The sequence below is a fragment of the Bidens hawaiensis genome, unplaced genomic scaffold, assembly GCF_021521415.1.
Source record: "Bidens hawaiensis isolate Kalapana, Puna unplaced genomic scaffold, B.hawaiensis_p1.1 tig00027318_1, whole genome shotgun sequence".
NCBI classification, from domain to species: Eukaryota; Viridiplantae; Streptophyta; class Magnoliopsida; order Asterales; family Asteraceae; genus Bidens; species Bidens hawaiensis.
The window spans coordinates 14,645-30,794 of record NW_027494415.1 but is presented as its reverse complement, the minus strand read 5'-3'; the positions used below and the strand labels follow the sequence as shown (position 1 = coordinate 30,794).

The 16,150-nt window shown below is 32.9% G+C and overlaps 1 protein-coding gene across 2 annotated transcripts; it reads right to left on the bottom strand.

The window, feature by feature from the left end:
- Nucleotides 1–4,990: 4,990 nt before the first annotated feature.
- Nucleotides 4,991–15,615, bottom strand: LOC143575227 (histone-lysine N-methyltransferase ASHR1-like). 2 transcript variants are annotated; one of them, XM_077059653.1, is made up of 14 exons: nucleotides 15,504–15,615; nucleotides 15,254–15,399; nucleotides 14,458–14,592; nucleotides 14,258–14,312; nucleotides 13,541–13,659; nucleotides 13,368–13,456; nucleotides 13,208–13,289; nucleotides 6,448–6,552; nucleotides 6,268–6,358; nucleotides 6,065–6,184; nucleotides 5,858–5,952; nucleotides 5,695–5,764; nucleotides 5,546–5,609; nucleotides 4,991–5,463 (listed from the first exon to the last, which is right to left on the bottom strand). In XM_077059653.1, exons 1-14 carry the CDS (start codon nucleotides 15,604–15,606, stop codon nucleotides 5,301–5,303), a joined length of 1,437 nt encoding a protein of 478 aa, XP_076915768.1. In that variant the 5' UTR covers nucleotides 15,607–15,615; the 3' UTR covers nucleotides 4,991–5,300. The 2 variants fall into 2 exon arrangements, with proteins under 2 accessions (XP_076915768.1, XP_076915767.1); XM_077059652.1 differs by having other exon boundaries at nucleotides 4,993–5,463; nucleotides 5,858–5,964.
- Nucleotides 15,616–16,150: the final 535 nt, after the last annotated feature.

The following is a 16,150-nucleotide window of genomic DNA, read 5'->3' as shown; positions in this document are numbered from 1 at the left end:
TAGTTAAATATTAAAAGAATATAATTTTAAATATTATCATTAACGTAGTATACTATGTTTATTGTTAAAGATTGTAAATAAAAAAAAATCTAATCTGCTTTCAATTTACGAAATAATTGTTTTAATCATTAAATTATAAATATATGCTTAAAGTTGATCTAATTTTTAAAAATAAATTCATTTATCTATTGGTTTTTTTTGTACACTGTCATATAAATTTATAAATTATAAATATATGATTTAAATCCGTCTATTTATTTTTCGGTTAATTTAGTAAACTATACATATATGTGTTAAATTGTAAATATAGTATATACCAATCACTTTAGAATATAATAAAATATGTGTTAAATTGTAAGGATAATATTTAGTTTCTTAGACGCCATGCTTGCGGTGCGCGCATATAATGCATATATGTAATTGGTAAATTTTTTTGAGACATCTTAATATTGAAGAAAGCTATAATAATGTATATTTTTTTACAAATAGTTAGTCTTAAAAATCATAGACAAATTTTTCATTTTTTATTATAAGACTATTGTGATTGTTGAACAACAATGTGTTTATAAGGACAACAAGAAAACTGTTTAAAAAGGAAAATTTGGTGTCTTTTTTGTCTTTGGTCGGGTATGGAACGTATAACATTGTTGTGAAAGACTTTAGCTACATCTTTCACATCGAAAGACCTCATTGTTTTAAATGTTGCTTCCAATTGCATTGCTTCATCATTGCATACCAATAGTAGAACAACTCATTCTCGATTTAAAATTCAAATATAATTGATGATATAAAACGACTGTATTTGTAATACATTTTTTTACATAATATAAAGAGACTTAATTATTTTTTTTATTTGTATTAAATTATTCATTGTAATTTATACATTAATTTATCCCGTGTAATACATGGGTTTCAAAAGCTAGTATTATATATTTCAAACTGTTGATTTAGTCTTAGTAATTTGATTAGCTTTGTTAGAGATGTTCAAAACGATTTGGGACTAGGAACCGGAACCGGTATATTCAAAACCCCATTATTAACCGGTTCCAGGCTCGAACCGGTCAGGGAACCGAACCGGTTCTCCCACACTCGGACCCCTAACCTATCTAACCGGTTCTTACCGGTTCCTAAACCGGTTCCTGTACTGTAACCGGTTCCAACCGGTTACAATGTAAAAAAAAATTTTTTTTTTTCGTTTTTCGTTTGCGATTTGGATTCTAAACTACGATTCGTATTTGTATAACATGAAAAATAAAAAAAACAATTAACATAAAATTCATTTTATTTACTTTAAGAAGTTCAAAAAAAAGGTTACATGTTTTAAAATCTTCAAAAACAAACTAACAAAACATTAAACTTATAAATATAAAGTTGTGACATATTATTTCTAGAAAAGCCTTCTTGTTCGTCGTAATTATTGAGCGGCGACTTCTTCCTCAGAATTACTTGTAGAAATGCCTTCTTGTTCGTCGTGCACTCGAACATCAAGTGGTGTTTCATCTTCGAGAGTGGTTACGTGTTGAATACGATCGATTGAGTCCAAGTGATCCTTTAAGCAAATGCACATCTCCACCGACTCCGAATTTAGTCTTACTCTTCTCACCGATATTACCCTGCCACTAAGAGAAAAAGCGGATTCCGAAGCTACCGTAGAAGCTTGGACGGTTAGTAAATCACGGGCCATGGTGGCAAGAATCGGAAACTCGGTTTCCTTTACCTTCCACCAAGCCAAAACATCAAAAGTGCCATATTCCTCTTCGGATAAACCGGTAGAGTATCATTTGCACTATACCTTCCTAGTTCGCTTGAAGGGGTGTTACCCCTTTGTTTTTTAGCCATTACGTTGCGAACGGTGTTCATAAGGTTAATCATGGGATCTCGTACTCTAGTAGCACTTGAACTTGATGAAGACCCCCCGGCATAGGCATGTGTATGTTTGACCCATATTTATTTAAATAAAAGTCATACATAAATTTAAAATTCAAGTTAAAATAATTTTTTGCCTCTGTTGAAAAGTTTGGGTCAACTTCATGCATATCTAAGGCTGAAAAAATTCCGTCTATCACACATTCAACCCCCGTAACATTTAACATTGGGTTTAAAGCGGCGGCGCAAGTAAAAACCGGTGGCAATTCAAGAAAGTATTTTTTTAATTTAAACTTCATTGGTAATATGATGTTTGAAAACATTGGATTTTTATATTCAAATTCTTTAAGATTGTTAACCATTAAAAATAACTCCGAAAGAACCAAGGGACTTGTCGGATAATACGTTCCCGATAGTTTCGTAGTTAATGTTTTAAAAACTTCAAGAAAAGTCGATAAGTCATTGATAATTTTCCATTTCTCATTTGAAAAGGGGATTGCCAAATCATTCTCGGCAAGACTAGAATGAAACATTTGTAAAGTTTCTCTTTGTTCCAAAGCACTTTGAAACATTATGCAAGTGGAATTCCATCGATGAGGTACATCCCAATTAGCTCCCAAAGCTTTTCTTCCCGTATCTTTACAAAATTTTCTATAATCCATTTGTCTTTTTTTACTTTTCTTAAAAACTTCATGTATCATTAGTCTAAAATCGTTTATAACCGATGTAACCTCATCTGAAGCAAGTCCGTCTTGCACGATTAAATTAATGATATGTGCAACACACCTTGAGTGAAAAAATACACCATTGCAAATCGACGTATATTTTAATTTTAATTTATCAACCGCCGATGTATTATTCGATGCATTATCAAATGCCATTGAAAATATTTTATTTTCTAGTTTATAAGTTTTTATAACATAATCTAAAATTTCAAACAAATTATCTCCCGTATGTGGATACTCAAAGAGTTCGAAAGCAATGGTGCGTTTCATCATTTCCCACGATGACGGGTCTACCCAACGAGCGGTGACACAAAGATAAGATTCGGGTAGACCATGTGGAGCCGACCAAACATCACCAGTTAAGTTTATTCCCGTATTTATATTTTCAAAATATGCAATTAGTACCTCTTTGGCCTTCTTCCACAATTTTAAACAATAACGTTTAAGAGTATGACGACTTACGTGAGTGTATTGTGGTTGAAGCGTATCTCGAATCATGGCGGTTAAGCGAGGGTTGTCGAAGTGGCTAAACGGCAAAGCTTATTGAATCACAAACTTCGCCATACGATCTTGAACTCGATCAATTTGGTATGTAAATATTCCGCCTTCACTATCCATTTGCATTTGTTGCGAATCGACGTTCTTTTTCAACGCCTTGCAATACGGTTTTTCGATGTGTTTCTTCAAATTTGAATTCGAAAGTGGGTTTAAATAAACCCCACAAAACTTGCACCGAGCCTTCAATGAATGGTCACTCAATTCAACCAAATCCCAATTGCACCAAATCTCTTGATTACGATTATGAGGTACAATACGAACGAAACTTGGTTCGGCGTTGGAACCTTGACCAACCGATGATTGTGAGGCAGCCATAACAACAAATATGAATATAGAAGAAGAGAAAACAAGAGATTAGAGAACTCAAAACGTTGTAACAGCGTTTTTTTGTATTTTTTTGCGTTCGGGTTTGCGTTTTGAGTGTTGTGATGAACCCATGACACCAAATACCTATTTATACTAGTAGTGGGGTGCTTGGGGGAGCCAAAAAAAATCCTATTTTTGACCCCAACGGTCAAAAAACGGCCAAAAAAACGATTTCCAACGGCTATACTCGATCCAACGGCTAGAACCGGTTCCTAACCGGTTCCGGATGGAACCGGTTTTCTGGTTCCTACCCGCCCCCACTCAGAAACGCAAGAACCGGTCACGGATCATCTGGTTGAATCAGATAGGGTCCGGTTCCTACAAAAAACGGGTAGGAACCGGTTCGGGTCTACCGGTTCGGTTCCAGGAACCGGTTTGAATGATCATCTCTAAGCTTTGTTGTAATTTGTATCAACTCTGTTTTAGTTTTAAAAAGACGATGTATAGCACAATGATAGGGGGTGGGGGGTGCACTAGCAGCTCTGGTGGTGCCTCACGGAGAAAGAGGTGACTTCCCAACGATTTGTGGTCAGAAAAGTAGTTAAAACACCAAAAGTGACAGGCGATTGTCAACGGCTTGTAGAGACGAATTTACATAATACTACATGTATCATATTATAAAAAAAAATACTAATTATAATAATAAAACCATTTGTTTTAAATTGTCTATTTTTTAGAAAATTTTGAAATTTTATTATGTAAATTTTCTTTTCAATGAAATAGAAATTTTGAAATTAAATCATGTAACTTTTGTTTTCAATCAAATAATAATGAAAGTCGTTACATTAGGTGCATACTGAATAATCAAATATCGACTTGATGCATACAGAATAGGACATCATAAAACATCCATTCTAATGTTAAGTTAATAACACATGCATTGATTGTTCTTAAATCATATAAAATTTGCAACGGTTATAGTTCATCAGTTTTCATCCATGCCACTATGTTTCTCTATTTTTTTCTGCAGCACATGCATGATGCATGCATCAAAAGAATCATTTACACTCAAGTCGAAAATGACCAAAAAAACTTTTTATGCCGGTACAGCCTACAAAGATTATAAGTATAGGTACCGTTAGGACTGCAAACGAATTGAATGCTCAGTAAACTGTTCGTGAACCGTTCGGCGGAAAGTTCATTTATGTTTGTTTATTTAATAGACGAATGAACGAACATGAATGAACTTTTTTGTTCATTTAGTTACACAAATGAACGTGAACGCGTGTTCATTCGTTCATTTATATTCGCTTATCTTCGTTCGTCTACGTTTAAGTATGTTGGCATTTATTCATTTACGTTCATTTATGTTGGTGAGTTTATGTTTAGTTTAAATATTTTAGGCTCGTTACAATTTATTCTAGTTTTAATATTATTTTGGGTCCGCCAAATAAGTATGTACATGTTTGAATTTTATTGTAGTTCACATAGTTATGTTAGTTTGTTTACGTTCATAAACCGTTCGTTTATAATATTAACATAAATGAACATGAACGCGCTCTCATTTTCTTAACGAACGAAGAACACCATGTTCGTTTAATTGCTCGTGTTCAATCATTGGTTCGGTTACAGTTAAGCGAACGAACACAAACATGCTTCGTTCGTGTGTTGTTCGATTTGTATAACGGCCTAGGTGCCGTCTAATACAAAAAGAATTCTAAGTAGAGAACCACAACTATCATACAAACACGTGTACATATTGTTTTACCTGTGATACATAAGACAGTTCCACCAAACCTGATACGGACTATGTTCAAATGTTCTTCTTAAGTTCGCTGATCGTTATTAATCATCCATTGATGAGAGCTTGTAAGAAGCTTCAGCGCGTGCTTCTTCCAATTTACCAAACAGATCCTTCATGAAAGGACTAGTTGTTCCATGAGTGATACGCAATACATCAACAGCTTGTGTAAGCGATTTAATGGCTTCTTCTGTGTACCCAAGGAACCTTCATAATTTCACAAATACTTCAAAAATAAATGATTACTATTTTATATATCGAGTAAACTAAAAATTAAGAGCGCACGAACCAGTTAAGCTTGCCACAGGTATAATATTGCAGCCCTCGGAGAGGATGGATATTAGGGTACACTCCTGCAAACAGAAACCACATGATTCGTGAATTTAAATAAAAAAACATATGAAATATATGCGGTTGATAAACTTTTAACTCACGTACTTTCATAAATTGGGATTGTCAGTCTACAATATGTCAGTGCTTTCTTCCAATCTTGCATCTCCATTAATATCTGAAAAAAATAAGTGAGATATAAATATATAATCATCAAATTCAGAACTTGCATATGTTTGATATTAAAATAACATCATTTTTGTTATTATACTTTTAAGATAGTTTCCCTAGTTCGCAATAATTTGATAGACCCGGAATGGCAAAGCTTCAGTTGCAGCTTCTCAACCGTTAAATACATGTCAAGCGCTTCATTGGTATCTAAAATCGAATTAAGTTTTCCAAAATATAAAGTTATATGCAACAAATAATATCAAACATGTTCATGAATAATAATTTGGATAATAATATTAGAGGATACGCGCAGATGAAAGAGCTACAGATGCCTTCTCTGACACAGTTTTTTCTTCACTAGCAATCTTTAATATTTCTTCTATGCCCCTTAAAAGCCCACGTCGTTGACATATAAATCCTTTACTTTCTAAAAGGTAAAAACAAATAAATAAATAATATGAAAAAATAATCAAAATTCAAAAGTGAAAGAAGTGAGGTCATAAATAATACCGGGATCACGAAGCAAAAAACCATCACATGTGTGATTCTTGCATCTATAACCTTCAAGAATTGCACTTTCTTCTATATCATCTTTCTGACCCTTAAGTTTAAACGAGGAGTATATAAACACTAATGAAGATATAAAGAAACTAAAACTTAAAACTAAAAACAAATAGTGTTTGGATGTACAAGTTTTATGCAACGGGGACAACTGCAAGTGAAGAAGTATTGTTCTTTTAAAGCCTTTTGTCGAGTCATTGTACTTCCTGCTGTCTCTATGTAACTGATTAATACCTACAGCACAGCACAGGTGGTAAGTTGGTAACAGGTCGGGTTAAAAGTCAAGAGAATGATGTGTTAAAATAAAAGGTTCAAATATAGACAAACACTTAACTTGAGATAAATATGATTCGTGAGTTGGTACAGATGACAAAGTAGGAATGTGCATGAAACCGGAATGACATAACCCAACCCAAAACCAATGGTTTGGTTTTATGTTTTTCAAAAACCGAACGTAACAAAAATCTAACTTGTGAGTTGGAGCAGATAACAAAGTAAGGATATGCATGAAACCAAAACAATTGAACGTCTGAACCCAACCCAAAAACGATTGTTGGGTTTTATGTTTTTCAAAACCAAACTTAATTTGTGAGATGGAATAGATAACAAGGTAAGGATGTACATGAAATCGAAATAACCGAACTCAACCCAAAACCGATGGTTTGGTTTTATGTTATTCAAAACCGAACTTAAGAAAATCTAACTTGCGAGTTGGAACAGATAAAAAAGTAAGGATGTGCATGAAAACTAAATAACTGAACCCAACCCAAAACCAACAATTTAGTTTTATGTTTCCAAAAACCGAACTTCAAGTTCCATTTGGTTTTGCATGTACAGAAATCCGAAAAAAACGGACCCCGTAAAACCAAAATGATCGTTTTTATTGATTATGATTTGTATTTATGAATATTAAGGGCCTGTTTGGAAAGCCTCTGAATGACCCCATTCAGATCTGAAGTCTGAATCGGTCAGACCATGAAGTGTTTGGCTTGTTTAAAACTCTCATCTGAAGTCTGAATCGGTCAGACCATGAAGTCTGAATCAGTCAGCTTGTATTTGGAGCTGAATGAAAAAGAGGACCATAATGCCCTGACCTAATACAACGTTTCCTTCCTCTCCTTCTCTTCCAGCGACCCAGGCACAATACCACCATCCATTCCTTGCCCGATTCCAAGCACAAACAAGTTTGATTTTTATTCCCTCTTCGATTTCTGCTCTTATGTTTCCCCACCCTCTTCGATTTCTGTTTCACAACCTATAGGGTTTGAACGGCTAGGCCTAGAAGCTAGGTATTTGGGTTTATTGGGATGAATCTGAAATTGGGTTTATCGGGATGAATCTGAAATGAAAGCGTAGGTTTTGTTGTCGATCTATGCTTAAATATGATTTTTACACATTTGGTTCATTCATAAACCACACAAGCATTGTGATTCCTTGAAAATTTTACAACTGAATGTATGTGTAATTTATGTATGCTTGAAACATAATACAATGTGCACGAATAACTTATTTTCGTTTTAAGTTGGTTATATAAAGTTTGTGAAGAAAAATTGAGTTGAAAGAGCCTACAGACAATTGGTTTTGTAAATAAAATTATGATGCACATAAGGTATTTGATAAAATGTCTTGAAAGAATGACTACTTTTAAACATTTGAGTATATACAATGAATTACTTGTATACAGGTTATACATAAATATGTAAAGCAAACAAAATCAAAGAGTTTTATATATGGTAAAATACATGCTTTCTTATTGCATAATTAGAAGTATATGCAGTGAGTTACTCATATACGGGCTATTACATAAATAAACACTATTGCATAATTTATATACGTTTCTAATTATTTTTATAAGCAATGAGAAAAAAAACCTTAAACGAGCCTTAGCACTGCTCGAGATGTTCGTGTTGCCTAACGTCATTTCAGAGAATGTGCTTAAATCGTCTTTTCTTTATTTTAAGTACAACTGGTAGATTGCCTTCAAATGTTAACAGTAAACATTAATAATTTACAACTTTGAATTCAAACTTTATTCATGAAGATTTTCAAAAAGTTTTATTGTATTATGATTTGGCTTCCTCCTCCTAATCTAATGCTGCAAAGATCAGAACACTTGCAACAATTTTGTATGTCATCGTTGGTAAACCTTTTGTTTTCTTTATTTTGGTTCGTTAGTTGTGATGTTTGATGTTGTGTTATATGGCTTTGTTTTGAAGTAACAACCTCCTGTGTAGCATAAAACTGCTGAAATAGCAGATAAAGCGGTATTAAACGAGCTCGAGCTTATATTAACTTGTTTAATAAACGAGCCAATGATCGAGCTTCACTTATCGAGCTCGAGCTTATATAAACTTGTTTGATAAACGAGCCAATGATCGAGCTTCACTTATCGAGCTCGATCTGTCTCGCGACCCTAAACGAGTCTGCTATATATTATTATATTTATATATAATATACTAAATTTATTGTCATAATAAATTTTTCCATGTATAAAATTATGATAAAATAATAATATATATTATGTTTTATATAAATTTTATGATTAGAATATAAATGAAGTAATATTGAAGTGGTTCAATCCGAGTTAAGTGGGTTACAACTAAAAATTAGCTAATATTAAAATGGGTCAAACGGGCCAAAAGTCGATTGAACATGTATTAAATTGACTCGAACCCATTTTGGTCAAACGGGCTATTTGTTTACTTTGTAAAAATTAGCTAATATTAAAATGGGTCAAACGGGCCAAAAGTCGATTGAACATGTATTAAAGTGACTCGAACCCATTTTGGTCTAACAGGCTATTTGTTTACTTTGTTACTTGATTTTGATATATATATATATATTATAGTTGAGGATGTTGGCGCCGCAGAATGTAAGGTTGCTACTTTTGATACATATTATTGATTTGTAAACTCCAGACATAATATTCAGTTTCGGGGGATGGATGTTTTGTTGTTTAGATGATGTGCTTTCTGTATGCCAGCCCGATTTCGATCCAAGCTGACGGGTTTTTTTTTAGTTTATGACTCATTGTTGGTGGGGCATGTATTTGGCAAAGTGAAATAACCACATTATTACACCATACACAATATACTAACACCACCTTTCAATACAGGCTATACAAAAGCTAACAGCTACTAGGAGAATGCACTTAATCTAAACACTACCCAAAAAAAAGAAGCTGCAATTCTGTTTAGAAAACATCTTTTTGACAACCACAACAGTGGACAGCCACAAGCAGCAAAAAAAAGTTCAAGAACGTATATCCATCTAATGGTGTCAATGATGATTTATTGTAGGTTTATCAGGAAAAGAGGTTTAGAGACAAGGAAAGATAAAGATGTGTAATTGTTGAAATGACACAGTTTTTTAGATGTTTTTGGTTGTACTAAAATGGGTGTTATGTTTGCCCAAATATAGCTCAAGCCATGTTTTTATTTATAATAAAAGTTTGTTTTAAGATGTATTTTGGTTGATTATAATAAAAGTTTGTTTTAAGATATATTTTGATTGGTTATAATGAATGTTTGGTCATTTAGAACAATTATTATACGCTCTGACTAAACAAATATATTTCATTCATCACGTAACAGTTTAGAGGGGTAAAATAGTCATATTGCATAGTCATTCAGATGTCTAACCAAACAACACATACTGGTTCAGCACTTAATGACTCAGAGCCACTTAATCATTCAGACCTCTTAATGATTCAGCACTTGCCAAACAGCCCCTAAGTAATTTATAAAAATTGAGTTATAGTGTAGCCCAAAATTTTGAGATCCGAATTTGTATTAGAAATATAAACATTATCAGGCTTATTATTTGATATTATAACTTATTTATGACATTTGTATAATTATTACTAAAGTTAGGTAATAATGAATGGAGTTTTAGGGTATTAGATAAGCATAATCGTTGTCAAACTGTTTTCTGTTTTACATCTCCATAACCGTCACAACGGTTGTTGGAATAGACGTGATCCCTTCATCTCAATGTATATATATTCAAACTCATTGTAATTCTAAATCATCCAAGTTAATCGATAAGATCATTTGTTTATCCAAAAGTGTTAATTTATTTCAATTGTTTATTTCTTCTTCCAATTAGTGTGTTGTGATATTCAGTCTAACAAACTGGTATCAGAGCCACAATTGGTAATCAGAATCCTACACACAAATTCTCAATTAAGATTCCACGATTCATCAACACGATGAAGCCTTGACAACACTGCATCATTGAACAACAGAAGATTAAGCGAAGAAGGGACAAGAAAAATCGGCGATGTTATTACTGCAAAGAATTTAGGGACTTCATTGCCCATTGTCCAGTTAAATAAAATCATGATGTTAGGAGTTTAATCAGACAATCTTTGAATGTGGGAATCAGAAATCAATCCAACACAAAGAATCAACATGAAGATTTATTGGTTGCGGGTTCAGACAAGGGTTTATGGGCAAACATATGGTATATAAGTCATAATGCCAAACATCACGTGTCGGGTAATTTGTCTTTGTTTAATCGCATCAAAAGTTCTTATGGCATAGAAACAAATATTGGGGATATAGGAACAATCTTCATAAAAGGATTAGGGACCGTATCTGTTGAAACAAAACAAGAAACCCTATTTATCCCTAGTGTTTATTATGTTCCTGAATACTGAGATTGATAAGAATATTCTAAGTCATGATCAACTAATACTTCAAGGATATATCGTAAGAATAGAAGGATTTACTAGTAATATATCTCAAATGTTTAAGAGGCTAAACAATATTCAAAACTTGGATGAAAAAAAGGGTAAGAAAGGGAAAAGGGTTATTCAGAATCTGGATGAAATAGAGGGTAAAAAAGGGAAAAAGAATCAGGATTATGTTGATGAATGTAACAAGGTTTATGAAATTTTTTTTGAAATTAGAAAAAAGGGACGTGTGTGATTGTGTGAAGAATGAGATTGGGAATTCGTTAGACGATTATATGGAGAACATAAGTCTTGACCGTGAAAGGTTTAATTGGAATAAAGCAATCATACATGCCTTAGATTTTAAGACATTTGATGATTGTATTGCCCTCATAAGATTACTTTATGATTCTGAGTTTGTCTCTGCGTACAAGAAACTTTTAAGGAACAAATTTGAGATGATGATAATAAGTTTATCAAACCAACTTAATTTTGTTAATAATAGCAAGGTGTATATACAAGAAAAGGAAATCAGTTACAAGCTACAAATTTAGAATATTAAATATATAATAAGAACTAATCAAACCTATTCAAACTAGGTTAATATAAACGGGAGTTACATATTTTAAATATTGAATTTTGTATGAACTGTTTGGAGAGAAACCATTAATGGTTATGTTCTCTAATAGATGATACATTGGTTCCTCAATGATCATCTCTCTTTAAATCGTTTGGTGGCATACTTTATGATTCTGAGTTTGTCTCTGCGTACAAGAAACTTTTAAGGAACAAATTTGAGATGATAATAAGTTTATCAAACCAACTTAATTTTGTTAATAATAGCAAGGTGTATATACAAGAAAAGGAAATCGGTTACAAGCTACAAATTTAGAATATTAAATATATAATAAGAACTAATCAAACCTATTCAAACTAGGTTAATATAAACGGGAGTTACATATTTTAAATATTGAATTTTGTATGAACTGTTTGGAGAGAAACCATTAATGGTTATGTTCTCTAATAGATGATACATTGGTTCCTCAATGATCATCTCTCTTTAAATCGTTTGGTGCCACCATATAACAATCAAAATAAAAAGGTGGAACTATTAGACCTTTATGTTGTAGTAAAAAAAAGAGGACATGAGAGAGCGGATGGAAAAGGATTATGGATGATGGTTGCAAAATATATGGGGTTTGACTGGAGCGGGGGATATGTTATGAAACTAATTTATGCAAGATATTTGGATGTGTTTTGAGTTTGTATATGCATGATTTTGAAGATGGAGCGGGAAGAAATCGTAAGGGAAGAGAAAGAGATTATGTGAGTGATTTGCACACTGGAACAAGAAGAGAAATTATGAGGAAGACAAAGATATTGGTGAAATGCTACATGAAATGCTGATATTGATAGAAGATTGCAGGAAGCACATGAATATGCATTATTTATGGGTAACGATTGGATTGGAGCGAAGAGGATGTTCAATAAGCGAAATGGAGAACACGAGAAACGAAAGACTGATTTCAATGCTGCAAAAATTGCTCTAGATGAGGCTTTTCAAAGTCTGCCAAAAATCAAGAACTCCCTTAAAAATAATTATGTTTAGGGGAGTGTATCAGAAATATAAACATTATTAGGTTTATTATTTGATATTATAACTTATTTATGACATTTGTATTATTATTATTAAAGTTAGGATAATGGCATCTCCATAACCGTCACAATGGTTGTTAGAATAGACGTGATCCCTTCATCTCAATTGTATATATATTGTAATTCTAAATCATCCAAGTTAATCAATAAGATCATTTGTTTATCCAGAAGTGTTGTGTTATTTTATTTCAATTGTTTATTTCTTCTTCCAATTAGTGTGTTGTGATATTCAGTCTAACAATTTTTAATAATCAATTAACCATTAACTAACAAAAAAATATGTAGACACAAAGTTTCAGGCCCAAATTCATTATTTTGGATCAATTTTTTCGGTCCAAAAATTTTAAGCCCAAATGGCAAAACCAATTGTAAAAACTGAAAACCAAACGGTTTTCAAAAAACCAAAAAACGAATCTTTAGTTTTTGATTCAGTTTTGGCCAAATCCAACCCATGCACACCCCTATAACAAAGTTGACCATGATAATACAATAATAAATAAATTTACATTTACAACATTAAATAGACAATAAAAGCTAGAAGAAACTTAAAAAACATACCTCACTGCCTTTTGGTATTTGTTGCATCGCACGTACTGTTGCAATTCGTCCGTCAAATACCAGGACTGAATTTGGGTAGCAACTATAATAAGAAAGACAAACATTTAAAAGTGAAAGAAGCATACGCAATTGATAAGAAAGTCAAATATTGAAAAGTCACCTGTGATTAATAATGGAAATGACAGGATACAATCCGGTTCCTAATGGTATAAGCTCACTGTCACAGATTGTGTGTGCATTGCATGCAAGCTGTAAGTGATTAAAAAATGGATTTATGTTTAAACAAAGCATATGTAAATTGGATTGTAAAGGACTAGTTTTGTAACATTATACCTTGGAGAAATTTTCTGCAACCTCTTTAATATTTAGATTAGGCCACTGGAGTATGATACTTACAAGATTTGCCATTTGTGCATATAACACCAACTGTGTCTCTCCAACCTCTGAGATATCTTTACAAAGAATTGTTAAATATAACAACCAAAATCATGAGCTACAGATTTCAGATTTATTATTGATGTCAATCTCCTACTATGCTGTTTGTAGTAACATTGATATAACTTATTAACTTGGCATTATAATAAATTTGGTGTGCAATAATTATGGTAAAAGCTTGAGTAATCAAATCTCTATGTGTATTATTTATTTCATATATATGTCCGAATCTCAGTGTGTAGCTAAATCTAATTAATTTCTCTGTTGAATCTTTGAACGTAGTTAAATCAATCTAATTTCTCTCTTTGAATCTCTGTGTAATTAGCTAGATTTAATTAAACACAGATATAAATAAACTAGATAGATTCAATTACACACTGAGATTCAAGCAAAAAAATTAGATAGATTCAACAACGCACAAATTCTAACAAAAAAAAATTAGACCGATCCAATCACACAGAGATTCAAACAGAGAAACTAGATTGACTTAATTACACATGCATATGCTAAAAGAGAAATTATATAGACATAACTACACACAGACTTTTTAAATAGAGAAATTAGTTTTATTAAAATAAATCCGTCACAAAGATACACCACATATGCAAGGGATACGAGATACTAAATTCTTCACTAAGCTGTAGTTGTCCATCACAGTAGTAGGGATAACCTGACAGTAATGCACGTGTTAGATATAGTCACTGATATATTTAGGCAATGATATTTTATTGTAAGAATGCATTTCACAATTAATTAGTGTAGAGCTACAGCATCACTACAAGAAACCAGAAAATATTTTAAAAAGAGATTTTCACCTTTTCATCCTGCAACTTCTTCCGAAGGTAAAGTTTAACCATCAAACGTATAGAAGGTGTAAGAGATGTTATTCTATTTTTCTCTAGCTGGGCAAGCAGCTGGCATTCAAGACGATGCAGCTTCCAATCAAATTTCTAAAATAGTTACAAATGAAAATAATAGAGTTAACATTTATCAAAATCATAATATATAAAGAAAATAACAAAAAATAATCCTTTTCACGGGTGTGATAACTTATACACTGACACCATATCACGTATGCATTAGTATCCACGTGCAGAATGAAAATATTTAGTGGTTCAGCGAGTAAAAGTAAATAGGCAACCGAAGATTTGTGTATCTCATGTCTATATGCATGAAATTATGTATCAGACGTATAACAAACTCAGAAAAATGGCTACTTTTGTGATTTGCACTAGGGTGTCAATTGTGTCAGGTTGGCGGGCTAAATTGTTCAACCCAAACACGACCTATATTTTAATTCGTGTCAAAAACATCAACCTAGCCCGCACACACTTAAAATTGTGTAACCAAACACGCCCGTTCAACCCATTTATCTGAGCATGTCATATGGGTTGGTGGGTTATAATCAAGTAGTAAATGTATTAATCGGATTGGTGGTAGTAAAAAATGGGTTAAACAGGTCATAAAACGAGTTAGCAGGTCAACATGTTTAACTAAACAGGTGAAACAACCTGGATTAGATATGCCAACCCAAAACGTGATTTTTTTCATGTCGTGGTTGGGTCGTGTCGGAAATTGCCACCCTTAATTTGCACAGATAGGTGTGTGTACCTGGCATTTGCTCCCGCAGTACCATACAACATGACAGGATGAGCATCTCTTAATATTACTTGACGTAAAGCACCAACCACATCTCGATTCTGTTGCACTTTTATTCGGCACAGAAACATACGGGTCTTCACTTAGTATAACTTCTCCTGTGACAATAAGCGAAAAAGTTTAATGATGATCATATTTAATCACCTAAAAGTTTAGAATAATCTATAAAATAATTAATCCCACCCGTTTTGACCCGACTCACCTGGAGAGAAGTCTCGAGTGGTGACGAGGCAGCGACCTTTGTCAGGAAGCGTAGAAACAGATAAACCATAGTCATGTTGCAATAACCTCTGCAATTCTTCCATTATCAAAACCAGAAATCTGTAATACATCGATATAAAAATTAAAAAATATTCAACCAATGTTAACTTAGTAAAATCAAACTAAGCAGTTTCAATTACAAAAATGGTTGCAATTTCAAGCAAATGCATATAGTTTATCATAATGAGGAATAAGATTAAATTGTCAATAAGCAGATAATTACTTTAATTGTCCCAAATTAATCAGACCAATAAGCTGAAGCTATGAGGAAAAAGAATACAGGGTTTCATCTAATTAAGCTTCAAAAATGAAATAAAGAGAGAGAGAGAGTTAACGGAAGAAATTAGATACCAAGCTGGAAGACGATGATGGAAGTGAACCGAGGGTTTTGTGAGAGGTTTTACTTTTACGAGATTATTTTCTGTCGCGAATTTAGATGTTGTGGAATGCGGGTTTTCTGACGGATTGGTTGGTTAACGGTTACAGTAACGGACAGTAAACCTGAATGTAAATTCAGGTTGGTATTGGATTACGACATCAAAACTAAACAAAAATTTAAATTTATCAACACCATGTATAGCAGCAAAC